We start from the raw sequence: 15,696 nt of genomic DNA, 5'->3' as shown, positions 1-15,696 counted from the left end.
GAGGGCGGGGTGGGGAAGAGGGTGGTGTTCCCCACACTATCAAGCAATCTTCTGACTCCAGCTGGTTGTCCTACAATTCAACTCAATCCCTAATTCTGACACTATCTTCCTAGACATAGCATCAGACCCTCAGTTAAGGGTTCAGTCCTACAAGAGTGCCCGCTGCTCATTTCAAATGTCAATCACAAATCCAGGTTGTCACCTGTGCTTCTGACCAACAGGCATAGCCTGTAGGTTCTACTGCCCCTCTCCCCAATTAATTTGATAGAGCAGCTCACTGAACACAGAGAAACATTGTACTTACTAGATCACCAGTTTTTTTTTTTTTTTCAAAGATTCATTCATTTATGCATATAAGCTGGGATACAGGCCAGAGGTGAGGGGGGTGAGAGTGTTCACCAGAGAAAGAGTGGGGAACAAAACAGGCAGACTGACCGAAGTACACTGCTGAGGGAGCAGCGGGCGAGACAGGAGAGGTCTGCCTGGCCATGGGGGAATCTCCCTGGCCAGCTGGGGATCGAACTCATGCTGCAGAGGCTGCGGATTACTTCATAATGCAGTGCTTAACCCCTTGTGCCATCAGGGAGACCCCATAGATCACTAGTTTTTTTATAAAAGGAGTAAACTCAGGAACAGTCAGATGGAAGAGTCGTAGAGGACAAAATATGGAGAAAAGGTGCAGAGTTTCCATGCTTCCTCAGAGGGCCCACTCCCTTCAAATCTCCATGTGTTAGCAAACAGGGAAACTCCCTGAAGTCCCTCCTTTTTTGGGTTTTGTGGAGACTTCATCATATAGGCATGATTGATTAAATTGTTGGTTGTAAGTAACTGATCCAACCCTCTCCCCTCCCTGAGGTTGGAGGGATAGGACTGACCTTCTAATCATACTGTAGGTGTGCCATCAGTTCCCATCCATAAGAGCTTTCCAAAAGTTACCTCACAGCATAACAAATGGCACCTTTATGGGGCCTCCCTGGTGGCACAGGGGTTAAAGTCTCAGCACTTTCAAGCTAGTACCAACCACTGCAGCATGAGTTTGATCTCAGGCCAGGCACAGCAGAACTCTCCTGTCTCACCTGCTGCTCCCCTCAGCAGTGTATTTCAGTCAGTCTGCCTGTTCTGCTCCCAACTCTGTCTTTGGTGAATCCTCTCACACCCTGTACCTCTGGCCTACACCCCACTTCGTTTATACATAAATAAATAAAAATAAATCTTAAAAAAAGGTACCTTTACTATTCTCACCACTTAGGAAATTCCAAGGATTTTACAAGCTCTGGGCCAAAAACATGGATAAAGACCAAATATATATTTCTTATAAATCATAATATCACAATAACATAATGATTATGAGCTTGGATCTAAATCTTGGCCATCGTTAAACTAGATGATCATGGATAAATTACTTAATTTCCTTTTTTGAAAAGATTTATTTATTTTTGCATACAAGAATGGGGGTACAGGCCAGAGGTATGGAGGGTGAGAGGATTCACTAGAGACAGAGTGGGGAGCAGAACAGACAGACTGACTGAAATACACTGTTGAGGGGAGCAGTGGGCAATTCATGAGAGGTCTGCTGCGCCATGTGGGTAGCTCCCTGGCCGGGGATTGAACTCGTGCTGCAGTGGCCACGGTTAGCTTCATAGATTGCGTCTTAATCCCTCGTGCCACTAGGGAGGCCCCAAATTACTTCATTTCTCAGTCTTAATTTCCTCTTCTACAATATGGGGACACTAAGGATTATTGTCAGGAGGTTATTAAGATTAAAAGAGCTAATACATATAAAGTGCTTCAAACAGTATAAAGAGCACAATAAGAATTCAATAATTGTTAGTTATTCTGGTATGTATGTGTGTGATGTGGGAGGGAAACAAACCAATAAACAAAAGTGTGAGTCAGTGATAGATGCTATGGAAATAATTAAAATTGGGAGATTTGAAGACAATTCAAAATATAGTTACTTTAGATTGAATGGCATATTGTGAGACAATAATGGTTGAGTTGAATTCTGAACAAAAAGGAATTAGACAAAGCATCCTGGCAAAGCACACGTCTGGTCAACTAGCTATGGCCCGTGAGGTCAAATTTGACTCACAATCCGGTTTTTGCAAATAATGTTTGCTTGTTTATGCATTTCTATGACTGCTTTTGTTCTCAAAGGTAGAGTTGAATAGTTGTAACAGAGAACCATGTGGGCCACATAGCTTAAGATATTTACTATCTGGCTCATTATGGAAAAAGTTTGCCCACCCCTACTCTATCCAGAGAGAACAGCAAATGCAAAGGCCTTAGGCAGGGGTGAGATAGGAAAATTTCAGGAGAGAAAGAAGTGCTGAAGTGGGTAAGAGAAAAGTAGAATGAACCTTGTCTCAGATCAAATTTAAGTCCACAGGTCTGTAGTTTGCAGAATTGACTTTTCTCCTCTTTTTCCCCCTCCACCATCCCTTATATCTCTTTCCCTCTCTCCCTCCCCTGTACTTTTTAATATCAGAAATCTCACCTTTTCCCCTTTTGAAAGCAGTTCATCTCTAGTCTTTGAGGATCTGATGCTGGTACTTAACCTCTATGTTCGATTTCCCAAGGATCACTGACAGTGGTTCATCGACCTTAATTGCAGGTTCTCAGTAACCTAGGGAATAATTCATCCAGGCCAGAAGATTTGAATTAATTTAGAGCACATTCTTAACCCACTATCAGCCAATACTCTCCTAACAGGTCAATATTAACAAAGTACTATCTCCAATCATTGCCTTATTTTATACACGAATCTCACTTGGTCTCATTTCACCAGTATCTTTGAATTGGAAATTATTGTCATGGATATTAAGTTAATTATGATTAAGATTCATTATATATATATCTTATACATACATATACATATCTGTACACATACATATCTATATTTTATACATGCACACATACACATCTGTATCTATGTCTGTATTGTCTACATAGCAGTGCTTCCAAAATTATATTTTGAAAGAAGGTAGTGTTCTGTGAGATATTAATAAATGGATAGAATATGAAAATTCCATGGTCAAATATATTTGAAAAATGCTAAACAAAGCTAAAATTGGTTTTGTTTCTGGCAGAACTTCTTGAAGTCTTAATATGATAATGTGTGCTGTGAATCTATGAAAGGGAGATATAGTGTGCAACATTTTCTAAACTTATTTGCTCAGAATCTTTTTTCTCAGAACACCAATTAACATCTTGAGGGACACTAGTGTTTCTTGAGTCAGTTTGAGATTTGCTGGCATATAGGTAGTAGAAGCCCTGAGTAATGTTGGTGGCCTCCCAGCATGAAACTACTATAAATGCACTCATTCTGCAAGAGGTCTTTTCCATGTGTGAAATTCTTATTGAAGACTGAAGATTGGGGTAAGTCTGTATCAGGGTGGTGAGGGACATATCTGGACTATACTCTTTCCTGTTTATTTCCATTCATCCAGCAAATATCAGCACCTACTAGGTACTGTTGTAGGTGTTGGAGGTAGACCAGTGATGAAGACAAACAAATTTCTTACTCTCATGGAATGGCATGTGCTAGTGTGTGTGTGCATGGGGGAAAGGTCATATAATAAACGCATATGGTGATTTTAGATAGTGATAAGTGCCCTGAAGACAATAAGGTGCTGTATTAAAGAACAAGGTGAAGGATCACTTAAGTTAGGGTGATTATGGATGGCTTCTCCTATTAGGTGATATGTAACCTGAGGAAAACACTTGACAGTCGTGTAAAGAGGGGAAGGAAGAGTACTCCAATAAAGGGAAGAGCACATCCAAGTTCCCTTGGGTGGCTAAGAGCTTGTAGTTCAAAAGGCCGGTGTATTTGGATGGAAATTGTCAAGGGCAAGAATGGAACAGGATGAAGTTGGAGGGGTAGGCAGGGACCAGCTAATGCCAATCTCATTGACCATTTTAATTTGCACTTTACTGGAGGTGAAAGGAGATCAGAGCAGGGGTGAGAGTGAGATGATCAGATGTTCAGTTTGAAAAGATCACTCGGGCTGCAGTACTGATTGCACTGGGTCAAAAATGGAAGTGAAGAGACCTACAGAAGATTGGATGACTTGAGGGCCTCCCTGGTGGCGCAAGGGGTTAAGATGCAACCTATGAAGCTATCCAAAGCCAGTGCAGCATGAGTTCAATCCCCAGCCAGAGAGCTACCCACATGGTGCAGCAGACCTCTCCTGAATCACCTGCTGCTCCCCTCAGCAATTGTATATCAGTCAGTCTGCCTGTTCTGCTCCCCACTCTGTCTCTAGTGAATCCGTTCACCCCACCTCAACACACCTCTGGCCTGTACCCCAGTTCTTGTATGCATAAATAAATAAATCTTCAAAAAAAAATTGGATGACTGGAATGTTGGCTGTTGGGAAGAATGTGTCAAGGATGACATCTCAGTAGATATCTTCCTTAACTGACAATGGGGTTACCTCCTGATAAACCCATCAAAATAAAAAATATCTTAAATCTAAAATGCTGATTAAGAGCTGGTGCTGGTCTCCCCTGGTGGCGCAGCAGTTGAGCGCTGGGTTGGGAGGCTGCCCGCAGCTTCTGCAGCGCCAGTTTGATCCCCAGCCACCGGCGAGGGTCCCACAAAAAAAAAAAAAAAGTAAAGCCGGTGTTATTGATACCTTCTGCTGTCCAGTATTACATGTATTGCCAGGCAGTTTCTACTAAATGCATATAGGGTATACACCATAATAAAGTAAAAACATGGTATCTAATTTAAGCACTTGGATTGTACCACATTCTGAGATGGGAAGGAGTAGAACTAAGAGTTCTCTTTCGGCCACCTTAAGTTAGCGCCATTTGAGGCATTTAGGTAGAGGCAAAAATAGTCAAGCGGGTGTGTATGTCTGGACTCTGGGGAGAGTTCTGAGCTGGAGAGATAAAATTGGGATCATACTTAAAACCATTAGCCTCGAGGAGGTCATCTAAGGAGTAGTGTAGATGGAGAAGAGAGTCAGGGATGGAGTCTGGGGGCACCCTAACCTTCAGTGGTAGAAGGGAAGGAAGAAACAAGTGGTGAGATTGGAGGTAATGCAGGAGGATATGGCAGCTCAGAGGCCAGACTCTAAGAGACCTGGTGCTGCTGGTTACAAAGGCAAGGCAGGCAGGAAAGTTTAGGCTTGGGCCTGAAGACTAATTATAAGTCCAGGACAATATTTACCAAAGTAATATGGAATAGTAAACAAATGTGTTGATTGTAGCAAGCACAATAGATTCAGATAAATCACAAAAGTAATAAAAGCAACACCAAAATATAGATCAAAGGAGAACAAGAAGTACCAGGAGCATGCCATTTCTCCATACTGGGGACATATTTATTTTGAACCACTGTCTCTTGAGCTGCTTACAGGACCCGTTCACAACTAGTTTTAAAACAATGTGCTATTGATGAGCCCATGCCAAAAGTACTTTTCTTCTCACCATCCTGTTAAGAACCCCCTGGTTAGAAAAGCCTTTGCTCAGCCTCTGGATTTCAGACAACTAGCTGCTTCTTTTGAGAGCAATATGAAGCTTCCATTCTGCGGAGGCAACAATTTTCTCATGCAACAAAATCTCCCTTCTGTGATTCTTCCTTCTGAAACAGACTGGTCTCTGTGCTTCTCTCTGTAACAAGTATCTGAAGCCAGGCCCCCCTCTGGGCCCCCCTACATTCTTAGCTGGAAAAAAGAGCCCATGAGCTGTCTCTTTCATATGCTAGGACTGTGGTGTGATGAGTCGGCCTCAATTAATTCAATTAAACACCTCAAGCTGAATCTGTCAAACATCTTTTTTCCCCCCATTGGCCCGATTTATTTTGCTAATAGGATCAACACATGTTATATACAAAGGTAACCATTAAATAATTATAAACAAATAATTTCATCACACTCCCAGCCAATTTTGCATCCCCTGCCAGACACAAAACATTTACTTTAATACATTTAGTGATAATTTGCATAAAACCACTGAAAGTGGGAATTTTTCAAAGCAGCTGCTTATGTTATGTGATTAGGAAAATCTCCCCACCTCTCATTCCCACCCACACACACTATTAGTCATTCCTTTGATTTAATACATTGAAGACTTCTGTTAAAATTAAACCATTAACTACTAATAGAGAGACAAATGAAGCTATTAACATTGGATTTAAATTAGCTGATTGAAACACTTAATCAGTAAGGCCCTTTGTAATAGGGACCCGGGAAGCATTTAAGTTTTGAGGAGGATAAGGAAAGGTCCATAATATGGGGTGCAGTCTAGAGAGGGAAGATGGGGTTCAGGCACTGTGTACAGAGCTCTGGTAAACCAGGGACTAGTTTGAAAGCCCAGGAAACTCAGGTGGAAATGGTGGGGTTTATTTAAAAAAAGAAAATAAAAAGTCCATTAAAAACAAATCTCTTCTAAGAGCCAGTAACTTTTTTTTCCCCTTTAAAAAGTTTTTATTGCAAAATCAATATTTTATTACAAAAAAGAGAAAGCAAATATAAATGAGAAAAATAACCCATTACCCTACAGACTTAAATGACTGCTATTCACATTTTATGTATCCTTCAAAAAATTTTTTTAATTATTTATTTACTTACTATTTAATTGAGGTAACATTGGTTTGCAACATTGTGCAGGATCCAGAGGTACAGGATCAGGATCACACCTCTACAGATGTATGTCACACACCACACCCACCACGAAGGCATCCATAAGCCTCCAACAGAACCCATTGGGCCCCCTCCCCACTTTGCTCTCCATCCTCTGGTAAAAGGGCTAACTAATTTGGTTTGGCTGTGACTGTTGTGAATGCAGTCACTATACATTTTAGAAAATTCTGTAGCTCTGTGAGGGGATCATATCAAGTGAGATTAAAGAATTCTCAGGGATCACTTGAGTTCTAACTCAACTTTGGATTTTTTTCAAATATACCTTCAAAAAATTTTTTTAACTACCAAAGAAATCCTCATAGAATATTCAAATACTTATAAAGTATATAGAATCAAACTGAAAGATTCCCTCAACATCCACTGCAATTCTAGGCTCACAGTATTCATAGTACGCTCCCAGATTTTTTTCTTTCTTTCTTTTAAAGATTTATTTATTTTTATTTATACAAGCACTGAGTACAGTCAGAAGCGCGGGAGGGTGAGAGAATTCACCAGAGCCAGAGCGGGGAGCAGAGCAGGCAGAAGGACCGAAGTACACTGCTGAGGGGAGCAGCGGGTGGCAGGAGAGGTCTGCGCGCCATGTGGGACCCTCCTCTAATGGGGGAGCAGCCGGGGATCGAACCAGCGCTGCAAAGGCTGCGGGCAGCTTCGCAACCCAGCGCTCAACCGCTGCACCACCGGGGAGGCCCACCCAGATTTTTTTTTTTCTATGTGTTTGTTGGCATGCACAGATCTTCCTTGATTGATGAGGGAGCACATCCTGATAAAGCCATCGTATGTTGCACATATCATAAGCTGAAAATGTATTGAATATACCTAACCTACCAAACATCACAGCTCAGCTTACCTTGGCATGCTCAGAATACTTGTATTAGCCTACACAAAGCCAATTTTCTAATAAAGTGTTGAATACTGCTCTGAAAGTTAAAAACAGTACAGTATTGTTTGTTTATCCTTGTGTTTGAGTGACTGGGACCTGAGTTCACTGTCGGTGCCCATCAGCATCGCAGAGTATTGTGATTTCCACTGAAGGCATGTGGCTTTTGCACCATTGTGAAGCTGAAATATCCGAAGGCAGAACATTGTAAGTTGGGGACAGTCTGTACTTATTTTCTTTCACAAATAGCAATAACCTCTACCTGCTCTTATGTTCCCTCATTCTTTTATTTGTAATTTGCTTTATTGTGACATAATATACATGACATAAAATTTGCCATTTTAACCATTTTGAGTGTACAGTCCAGTGGCATTAAGTACATTCACAATATTGTGTAAACAGCACCACTAGGTTCACAGCTATTTCATCATTTCAAATAGAAACTGTGCAAACATCAAATTGCAATTCACTTTCCCCTTCAGTCCCTGTAACCTCTATTTTATTTTCTGTCCCTGTGCTCCTAGTTCCTTAAAAATTACTTTTTGGAAAGATAATATACCAATGTTATAAAAAATTCAAACCAGGGCCTCTCCCGTGGCACAGCAGTTGAGCACTGGGTTGCGCGGCTGCTCCAAGGCCACCGGAGGAGGGTCCCACATGGTGCGCAGACCTCTCCTGCCACCCGCTGCTCCCCTCAGCTCTTGTAACAGGTTGGTCCCCAGGAAAGGGGGAGGTTCCCTGCCCCACCCAAGGGAGGGTGGAGCTGAGCAGGAAGAGGAGAAGCTGCAAAAGAGACTGAGGAAGGAAGCAGGATGGAACCAGGAGACACGTGAAGAAACTGCGCTTGTCTTTTGGTCGTGGACTGGGTGACACAGATGTGGGTGAGACCCGTGGGGAGGTGATAATGGCAGCTTTTATCTTGATGTTGATTTTGCTCTTTTCCTTCCGGGCTTTTCTGGTTGTTTCTGACCCTTTTCTGTGGGTCCCCACTGGAAGATGCTTTAGACTTGTGGCAGGCTTTGGGGCCTTGCTCTGCGCCATTCCCATTTGGATGGACTTTTACCCACGAGGGGACGGGTAACTTTGGATGCTTCATTTAGAAACTAGACTCTTTGCCTTACCTGTATTGTTTCCTAGTTTTATTAAAGTTCCTTCCCATTAGAGTCTCTTATGTTTTGTGTTGATGCGGCGGATGGCAGAACCCATTTAGAATAGGCAGGTTTGCGGGGTTTGGGCTGCCCCTCTCCCTGCCCTATAACACTCTGACTCTGGTGAATTCTCTCACCCTCCTGTGCTTCACTGTACCCAGCGCTTGTACAAATAAACAAATAAATCTTTAAAAAAAAATTCAAACAAGACAAAGGCATATACAATGTTAAATATTTTTTCCTCCTATGCTTGCCTGCCCTATGCAGTGTGCTGTAATCCATTTCTTAGGCGTCTTTACTGGCGTCTATGCACACAAAAGTTATGTGGATATGTATCCTGTCCCTTTCTTTTTACACAGTAGTAGCAAATCATACAGAGCTCGCATTTTTCATTTAACAATATCTGATATACGTATATATACACAGATGTATGTGTGTATATATATATATATATATAATTCTTTTGGACTGATTTCCACAAGCATATGAAAAGATACTCAACATCATTAATCATCAGGGAAATGTAAATCAGAATCACAACAAGCTATCACCTCACACTAGTTAATATGGTAATTTTTTTAAAAAAGAAAGTAAAGGTTTGGTGAGGTTAGGCAGAAATTAAAACCCTTTTACACTATTGGTGGGGATGTAAAATGGTGCATCACCTGTAGAAAACAGTACCGAGGTGCCTCAAAAAAATAAAACTAGAACTATCATATGATCCTACTGTAACAGGGTGGTCCCCAGGAAAGGGGGAAGTTCCAGGTTCCCTGCCCCACCCAAGGGAGGTGGAGCTGAGCAGGAAGAGGAGAAGCCGCAGAAGAGACTGAGGAAGGAAGCAGGATGGAGCCAGGAGACCTGGAGGAGGCGCGTGGAGCCTAGAGACACGTGAAGAAACAGCTTGTCTTTTTGGTCGTGGACTGGGTGACACAGATGTGGGTGAGACCGATGGGGAGGTGACAATGGCAGCTTTTATCTTGATGTTGATTTTGCTCTTTTCCTTCTGGGCTTGTCTGGTTATTTCTGACTCTTTTCTGTGGGTCCCCACTGGAAGGTGCTTTAGACTTGGGGCAGGCTTTGGGGCCTTGCTCTGCGCCATTCCCATATGGATGGACTTTTACCCACGAGGGGACGGGTAACTTTGGGTGTTTCATTTAGAAACGAGACTCTTTGCCTTACCTGTATTGTTTCCTAGTTTTATTAAAGTTCCTTCCCACTAAAGTCTCCTATGTTTTGTGTTGATGCGGCGGATGGCAGAATCCATTTAGAATAGGCAGGTTTGCGGGGTTTGGGCTGCCCCTCTCCCTGTCCTATAACACTACTATTCCACTTGTGGAAATCAGTCCAAAAGAATTGAAAGAAGAATCTCAAAGAGATAGTTGCACCGCCATGTTTGTTGCAGCGTTAGTCACAATAGCCAAGAGGTGGAAGCAACCTAAATGTCCATCTACAGATGAATGGTTAAAGAAAATGTGGCGTATGCATGCAATGGAATGTGACATATACGTTTAACCTTTTTTATAAATAAAAGGAAATCATGCCATAGACACCGACGTAGATGAACCTTGAGGATAATATGCCAAGTGAAATAAGGACAATTTCTGCATGATTCCACTTATAAGAGAGAGGTATTCAGAGTAGAAAAATGGTGTATTTTTGGAGAAATGTCTATTGAAGTTCCTCACCCATTTTTAAATTAGGCTATTTATTGCCTTTTTTTTAAATGAGGTGGTATTTCATTCCATGTTCAGATGTATGGTTTGCAAATATTTTTCCTGCATTCTTGCCTGTTTGCTTGGTTGATTCTTTTGCTGCACAGAAATTTTTAAATTTGATGCACTCCACTTGTCTATTTTTTTGCTTTTGTTGCCTGTGCTTATGGTGTGACTCACTATCTTTTAGTCCTATGAGGGTAGAGTTTCATCAGGACAGCCTGGTTGTGATTTTTGTCTGTTTCCACCTCAGTGCTCTTCAGCACATTGTTTAACAGGGGTGTTGGCTAATTACTGATGGGATACGCCCAGAGTTACCTTAGTTTTTCTGGATTCTTTCCCATGCACAGTAATGGGAGGCCTATGTGAGAGGGGGTGCTTCCCCCCATTTTCTTGCTTCTTTCCCCTTCATCTCCTCTTATTTCCCATTTAGGAGGAAAATCTTCTCTGGAACCCGTCCTTCTGCCCTCTCCCATCCTCCTGATGAGTAGGGTGGTGGTCTCTGAGCCAAAGATAAGTCAGTCCTTAGGATGGCTCCAGACCAGGAGCATTCCAGGGCTGCAGAAGGAGCAATTAGCATAATGAGGACATTGAATACACCTGGCTAGTTGGAATCCACCTTATTGTCTTCTTAGTTATGACCCTTTTGTTTTGCCCATTAAAGCTTTGAATGTGCAAATGAAAGTACTTCCGATGTTGTGTTTGTTTGCTTGCTTTTTAAATTTTGATGGCTCTAATCCATCGCTAACACTTCTGCTCAAGGCCAATAAAGCTCGGCCATTCTCCTTTTGTAAAAAGAAAGAGGGGCTGGGTTTCCTTCAATTGTCTGCCCTTTTCTGTCTCCTCCACTATTTTTGTTTTACTCTGTAGTTAACTTTACATAGAACAGCTTTATCCAAGGACCTGTGGGGTGGACCTAGGCCTCTCTTCTCATTCCTGGTTGAAAGGCCATTTCGGTGTCTTGGGGGTTTGTGGGAGTAGGGGTTGGTGGGTGGAAAGAGTTTGGCTGTAGTCTTCTGCATTTCACACATTCTGTATTTTGTTCTCTCTCCCTCTCTCTCTTTCTGTCTCTCTCTCTCTGTCTCTCTCTCTCTCTCTCTCTCTCTCTCTGTCTCACACACACACACACACACGCACACACACACAAACACACACAGTCACTCACACACACTCACACACGAGCACACCCGGGTCCCTTTCGGTGTGTCTTCCTTCAAGATGACAGGGCGCTGGAGAAAAGGCTGCTGGAATCAGCTGGTAGGTACAGTAGTAACCAGAACCCCACCCACCCGCTGCCTTTGCTTGCTCAGGTTTCTCTGGTCCCTCCCGCCGGGGGAGAAAACCTGTAAACGCGCCTCCAAAGGAGGGGCTGGGGGAGCTGGGAGCGGCGGGGGTGGCGGAAGGTGAGCCCGGGAAGGTGGCCGAGCGCCCCTGCTGCCAGGGCCCTTCCCAGAGCTCCCTCGGGGCGTCAGCCCTGGCCTGTTGGCTCCCACTGCCCCCCCCCCTTTTCGACGGGATCGCCTTTTTTTTTTTTTTTTTTTTTTTTTTGCCTCTGCGGCAGCGGAAATGACAGTGTGGTGCGGCCGTGGTGTCATGGTGCTGCCCCTGGACTGAGGGGCGAAAACTCTTAAGTTGGGCTCGGGAGACCCAGCCGCCGTAGCGTCGCGGCCGCCGTGCTGTCCCTGGCGCGGCGCGCGGCGGCGAAGGCGGGCGGCGGCCTAGAGCGGCGGCGGCCACGGCGGCGGCGGCGGCGGCGGCGGCCCGGGAGCTCGCGCCGGAGCCCGAGCCAGCTCGCGCCGGAGGCAGACGAGCGCCTGGCGCCCGCGGGCGCGCGGAGGAGATGGCTGGCACCCGGGAACGCTATGGGTAAAACGCGCCCCCTCGCCGCGGCCCCGGGGGCTGAGCGCCACCGCCCGCGCCGAGGTCGCCCCGGCTGCGGCCGCCTCTCAGGTGCCGCCGGGGCCCGGCGCGGGCCGAGGGCTCCGGGGCTCAGCGGGGCGGGGTGGCGGGGCCCCGGGGCGGGAGGCGGCGGCTGCGGCAGGCACCCGGGTCATCTCTGGCTCCCCGTGCGCCGATGGGGCCCGGGCGCCCGTCGCTGCCCTGCTGGGACGGAGTTGGCTCTCCGGGGTGCGGGGCGGAGGCCTCCCGGTGCGGCCCGGCCGGGTCCCCGGCGCCGGGGCGCGAGGCTGGGAAAGGGCACCGGCGCCTTCCCACGCTCCCGCGGCCGGCCGACTCCTCGGTCCGGGCGGCGCCCCTCAGCGGGCCGTCTGTCCGCCGGGCAGTGGCTGCTGCAGCCGCCGGGATGCTGCGGACACCCGGCCGGCGGGAGGCCGGTGAAACTTAAGCCCTTTCCTGCCAGGGGAGCGATCCTCGAGGCTCGGTCTCGGTGGTTCCCTATTTCTGGCCTAGCTGCGAAAACAGCTCAGTGGGGGAGAGGGAAACTTGCGCAGGACCCCCGGACAGACTGCGACTGAACCCGGGAGACATGGGGGTTTTCCATTCCGGACTCGTAGGAATGAAGTCAGTGACGCCGGGATAGATGGACAGAAAATTTAAGGGGATGATAAGGTGCAGAAAACTTAGCACTTCGTGTGCTGCACGTGAATTCTGGCAGGCGATTCTTAGAGCAGAAAATTGCGATCTTGGGGTCGCTGAGTGCTTCGCTCTCTTCCACCCTGCCCTGTCTACCGTCACACCCACTCCTCTTCTTCCTGCACATCGACCTGCCCACTCCGATCTCCCTTCAGACCCTACCCATGCCCTAGACTAGACTCCCCCCATCCATCAACCCGTGCACTTCCAGCCTTCAGCCTTGCAGCCTCTTGGTCCTCAATCACTTTGCCTTTTTGACCATTTCTGAGTGTGCGGTGGGTGGAAGTGATGGCGGTGTGTCTCCTATGGGGAGCCATGATAAAGAAATATATTGGAGACTAGGCACAGACAAGTGCTGTGGAGAGCTTGATTCCTCTGATTGGCAAGTTGGACCCTAAGGGCTGCCTTTCACCCATTCTGTTCCCCTCCCACTACTCAAATGTTCGTCTGGTAGTGTTCCAATACAAGGGAAATGCGGAGATACCCTCCCCTACTTCTGACTCTGCCCTGCTGATTACCCTTAACCTTCGCATCCTGTCTTCTACCCATCACTGCCCTGAGGGGGAAACAGCGCTATTTTCATATATTCCTGCCCAATCAATTAACTTAATATAGATATATAATGTGAATTAGATTTTCCCTGATTGTTCTTCACAACTTGATTTATGTGGCTGAAATACAGGTCTAGGAGCCAAGAAGATCAGACAGTTCATCCCAAATCTGATGTTGCGTTGGCTTCATGGCCTTAGGGCCTTCCTATGACCTTTCTTTCATAGTTGATGTACTCGTGTAAAAGGCATAATATTGTGTGCTGGGTATTGTGAGTCTTGGCTTGGCCCTTTGAAGATGAAAGGGTTCTATAAACTCAGCATTATGCTTTTCAAAGAAAGTACTTCATTTACCTTTTATAGGGATAATAGTTTGACCAGGTGTAAGCAGGAACCCTAGTTTACCGGAAATCTTAACTTGCCATTGTTATCCCCCCCCCCAGCCAAATCTATCACCTACTTAATTCCCAAGTCTATTTTTTTTCTGATACACATACAACTGAATGAAAACATATATAAAACTAGGCCTACAGAGTAATGGTGATTATTTTAAGTCGAGGCGTGAATCATATCTAATGTACTCCAACCTAATGATCTGAGTCAGACTCATTTGAAAACATAACCTCACCCATTTTTAGCCTATATATGGGGGCAGTTAGTTAATTTCTACTGAAAAGTGACATAAATAATTTCAGGCATAGCTGTATAAGTATGATTAGCATTTAGCAGTGGTGAGTCAACAATTTTTATTAAGTGCCTACAACGTGCATGCAGAGTCCTCTGCTGACTGGGCTGAAGTCCCAGCCTTGGCCTAGTATCTTGGCCCCCTGCTTGTTTGGGGCCTGCCTCTTCTTTGCAGCTCCAGGATTAGGATAGGGAGGGGCAGTGCCAATACCGGTAGAGAATCCAGACAAGAAATGGTGATGGTTTCTCTCCCATTTACTTTCATGACTATTAGGCTTCTCTTCTAGCATGTTGTACCTTGTGAGGCCACCTCCAGGAAGTACTGCTGAAAGTTGGAGTGACTTGTTTGCTTCATGAACATATCATCTGAACAGTGCAAATTGATTTACATGAAATTGGTTTAGTTAATCCCTCCTGTAAGTGCAGGGCAACTTGCTCCAACTTGTAGTTCCTAAAGCACTGCCAGTGGAGTCTCATAATTGCGCCCCAAAATTGCTCTGGGTAGTGAGCCTGTCCATTCCCTCATCTCTCCTCCCATAAAATCTGCTGACACCATGACAGTTGAGAAGGAAGCTGAGGAAGGAGTATGCCTTTACCATTCAGTAAACCTTACTGGCTTGGTAAGGAAGCGAGAATATCCTCTTTGCACTTTGTCCGGCAGCATTCAAGTTGTCTCACAATGGGGACACAGAGCCCTGAGTAAAGAGGTGAAGACAGGGCCTCCCCGGTGGCGCAGTGGTTAAGCTCTGGGGTGTGAAGCTGCCCACAGCCTCTGCAGCGCCAGTTCGATCCTCGGCCACCGGTGAGGGTCCCCCATGGCGTGCAGACCTCTCTTGCCGTGCCCGCTATTCCCCTCAGCAGTGTATTTCATCAGTCTACCTGTTTTGCTCCCTGCTCTGGCTCTGGTGGATTCTCTCATCCTCCCACGCTCTGACTGTACCCAGTGCTTGTGTAAATAAATAAATAAATCTTTTTTTTTTTTTTTTTTTTTTTTTTAAAGAGGTGAAGACAGGCCTAAGGCACAGAACATGGCTTGAGTTGCTGTTCAGAGGTACCTGGTCTGCCTTGTATGTGCCTGTCATTCAGTCTTTATGGATCTTGGTAACGCTCTAGCTGATCAGTCCTGGGAATTGGCTGCTAGTGGAGGCCAGGGGGTCTTCCACTTCCTTGTAGCATAAAGTTTTTGTCCTTTCCTGCACAAAGGGGAAAATGAGGCACTGTGTTGTCTAAGCACTTCCTTATTTAAACTGTGTGTCCTGGCTTAGACCATTGCATCATCAAAATATGAAGTGTAACATTGATATTGTATATATGACAGTTGGGCAGAGTTTCACAACCGTTCACTTTTTGCATGCAATTTTGGCACCAAGGTGGTATGGCACTAATGCCCGTATCCCCAAAACTTTGTGTTTTAGCGCTAAGCAGTGTGTGCAGAGGAGACAAGAGAAGTGTTTCTCGACCAGTGTGCTGGATCATGCTCCACAG

General features: G+C 45.4%; 1 protein-coding gene across 3 annotated transcripts in view; it reads left to right on the top strand.

Moving 5' to 3' along the window:
- The first annotated feature begins 11,352 nt into the window (after window positions 1-11,352).
- MID2 (midline 2) overlaps window positions 11,353-15,696 on the top strand; it is an 81,076-nt gene continuing 76,732 nt past the window's right edge. Inside the window, exon 1 of one of the 3 annotated variants that reach the window (XM_037512106.2) lies at window positions 11,353-11,644. Coding sequence is in view for 2 of the 3 variants with exons in the window: in XM_037512104.2 (XP_037368001.1) it covers window positions 12,250-12,253 (4 nt within the window). In the remaining variant the exon portion in view is untranslated. Of the gene's footprint in view, window positions 11,645-12,087; window positions 12,254-15,696 lie in introns of those variants that run through there. The other 2 variants (XM_037512104.2, XM_037512105.2) reach the window with 2 other exon arrangements.

This window comes from Talpa occidentalis, unplaced genomic scaffold (assembly GCF_014898055.3).
Source record: "Talpa occidentalis isolate TD23 unplaced genomic scaffold, MPIMG_talOcc4v2.1 talOcc4.15, whole genome shotgun sequence".
Lineage (NCBI taxonomy): Eukaryota > Metazoa > Chordata > Mammalia > Eulipotyphla > Talpidae > Talpa > Talpa occidentalis.
This window is presented reverse-complemented; position numbering and strand designations above follow the sequence as displayed.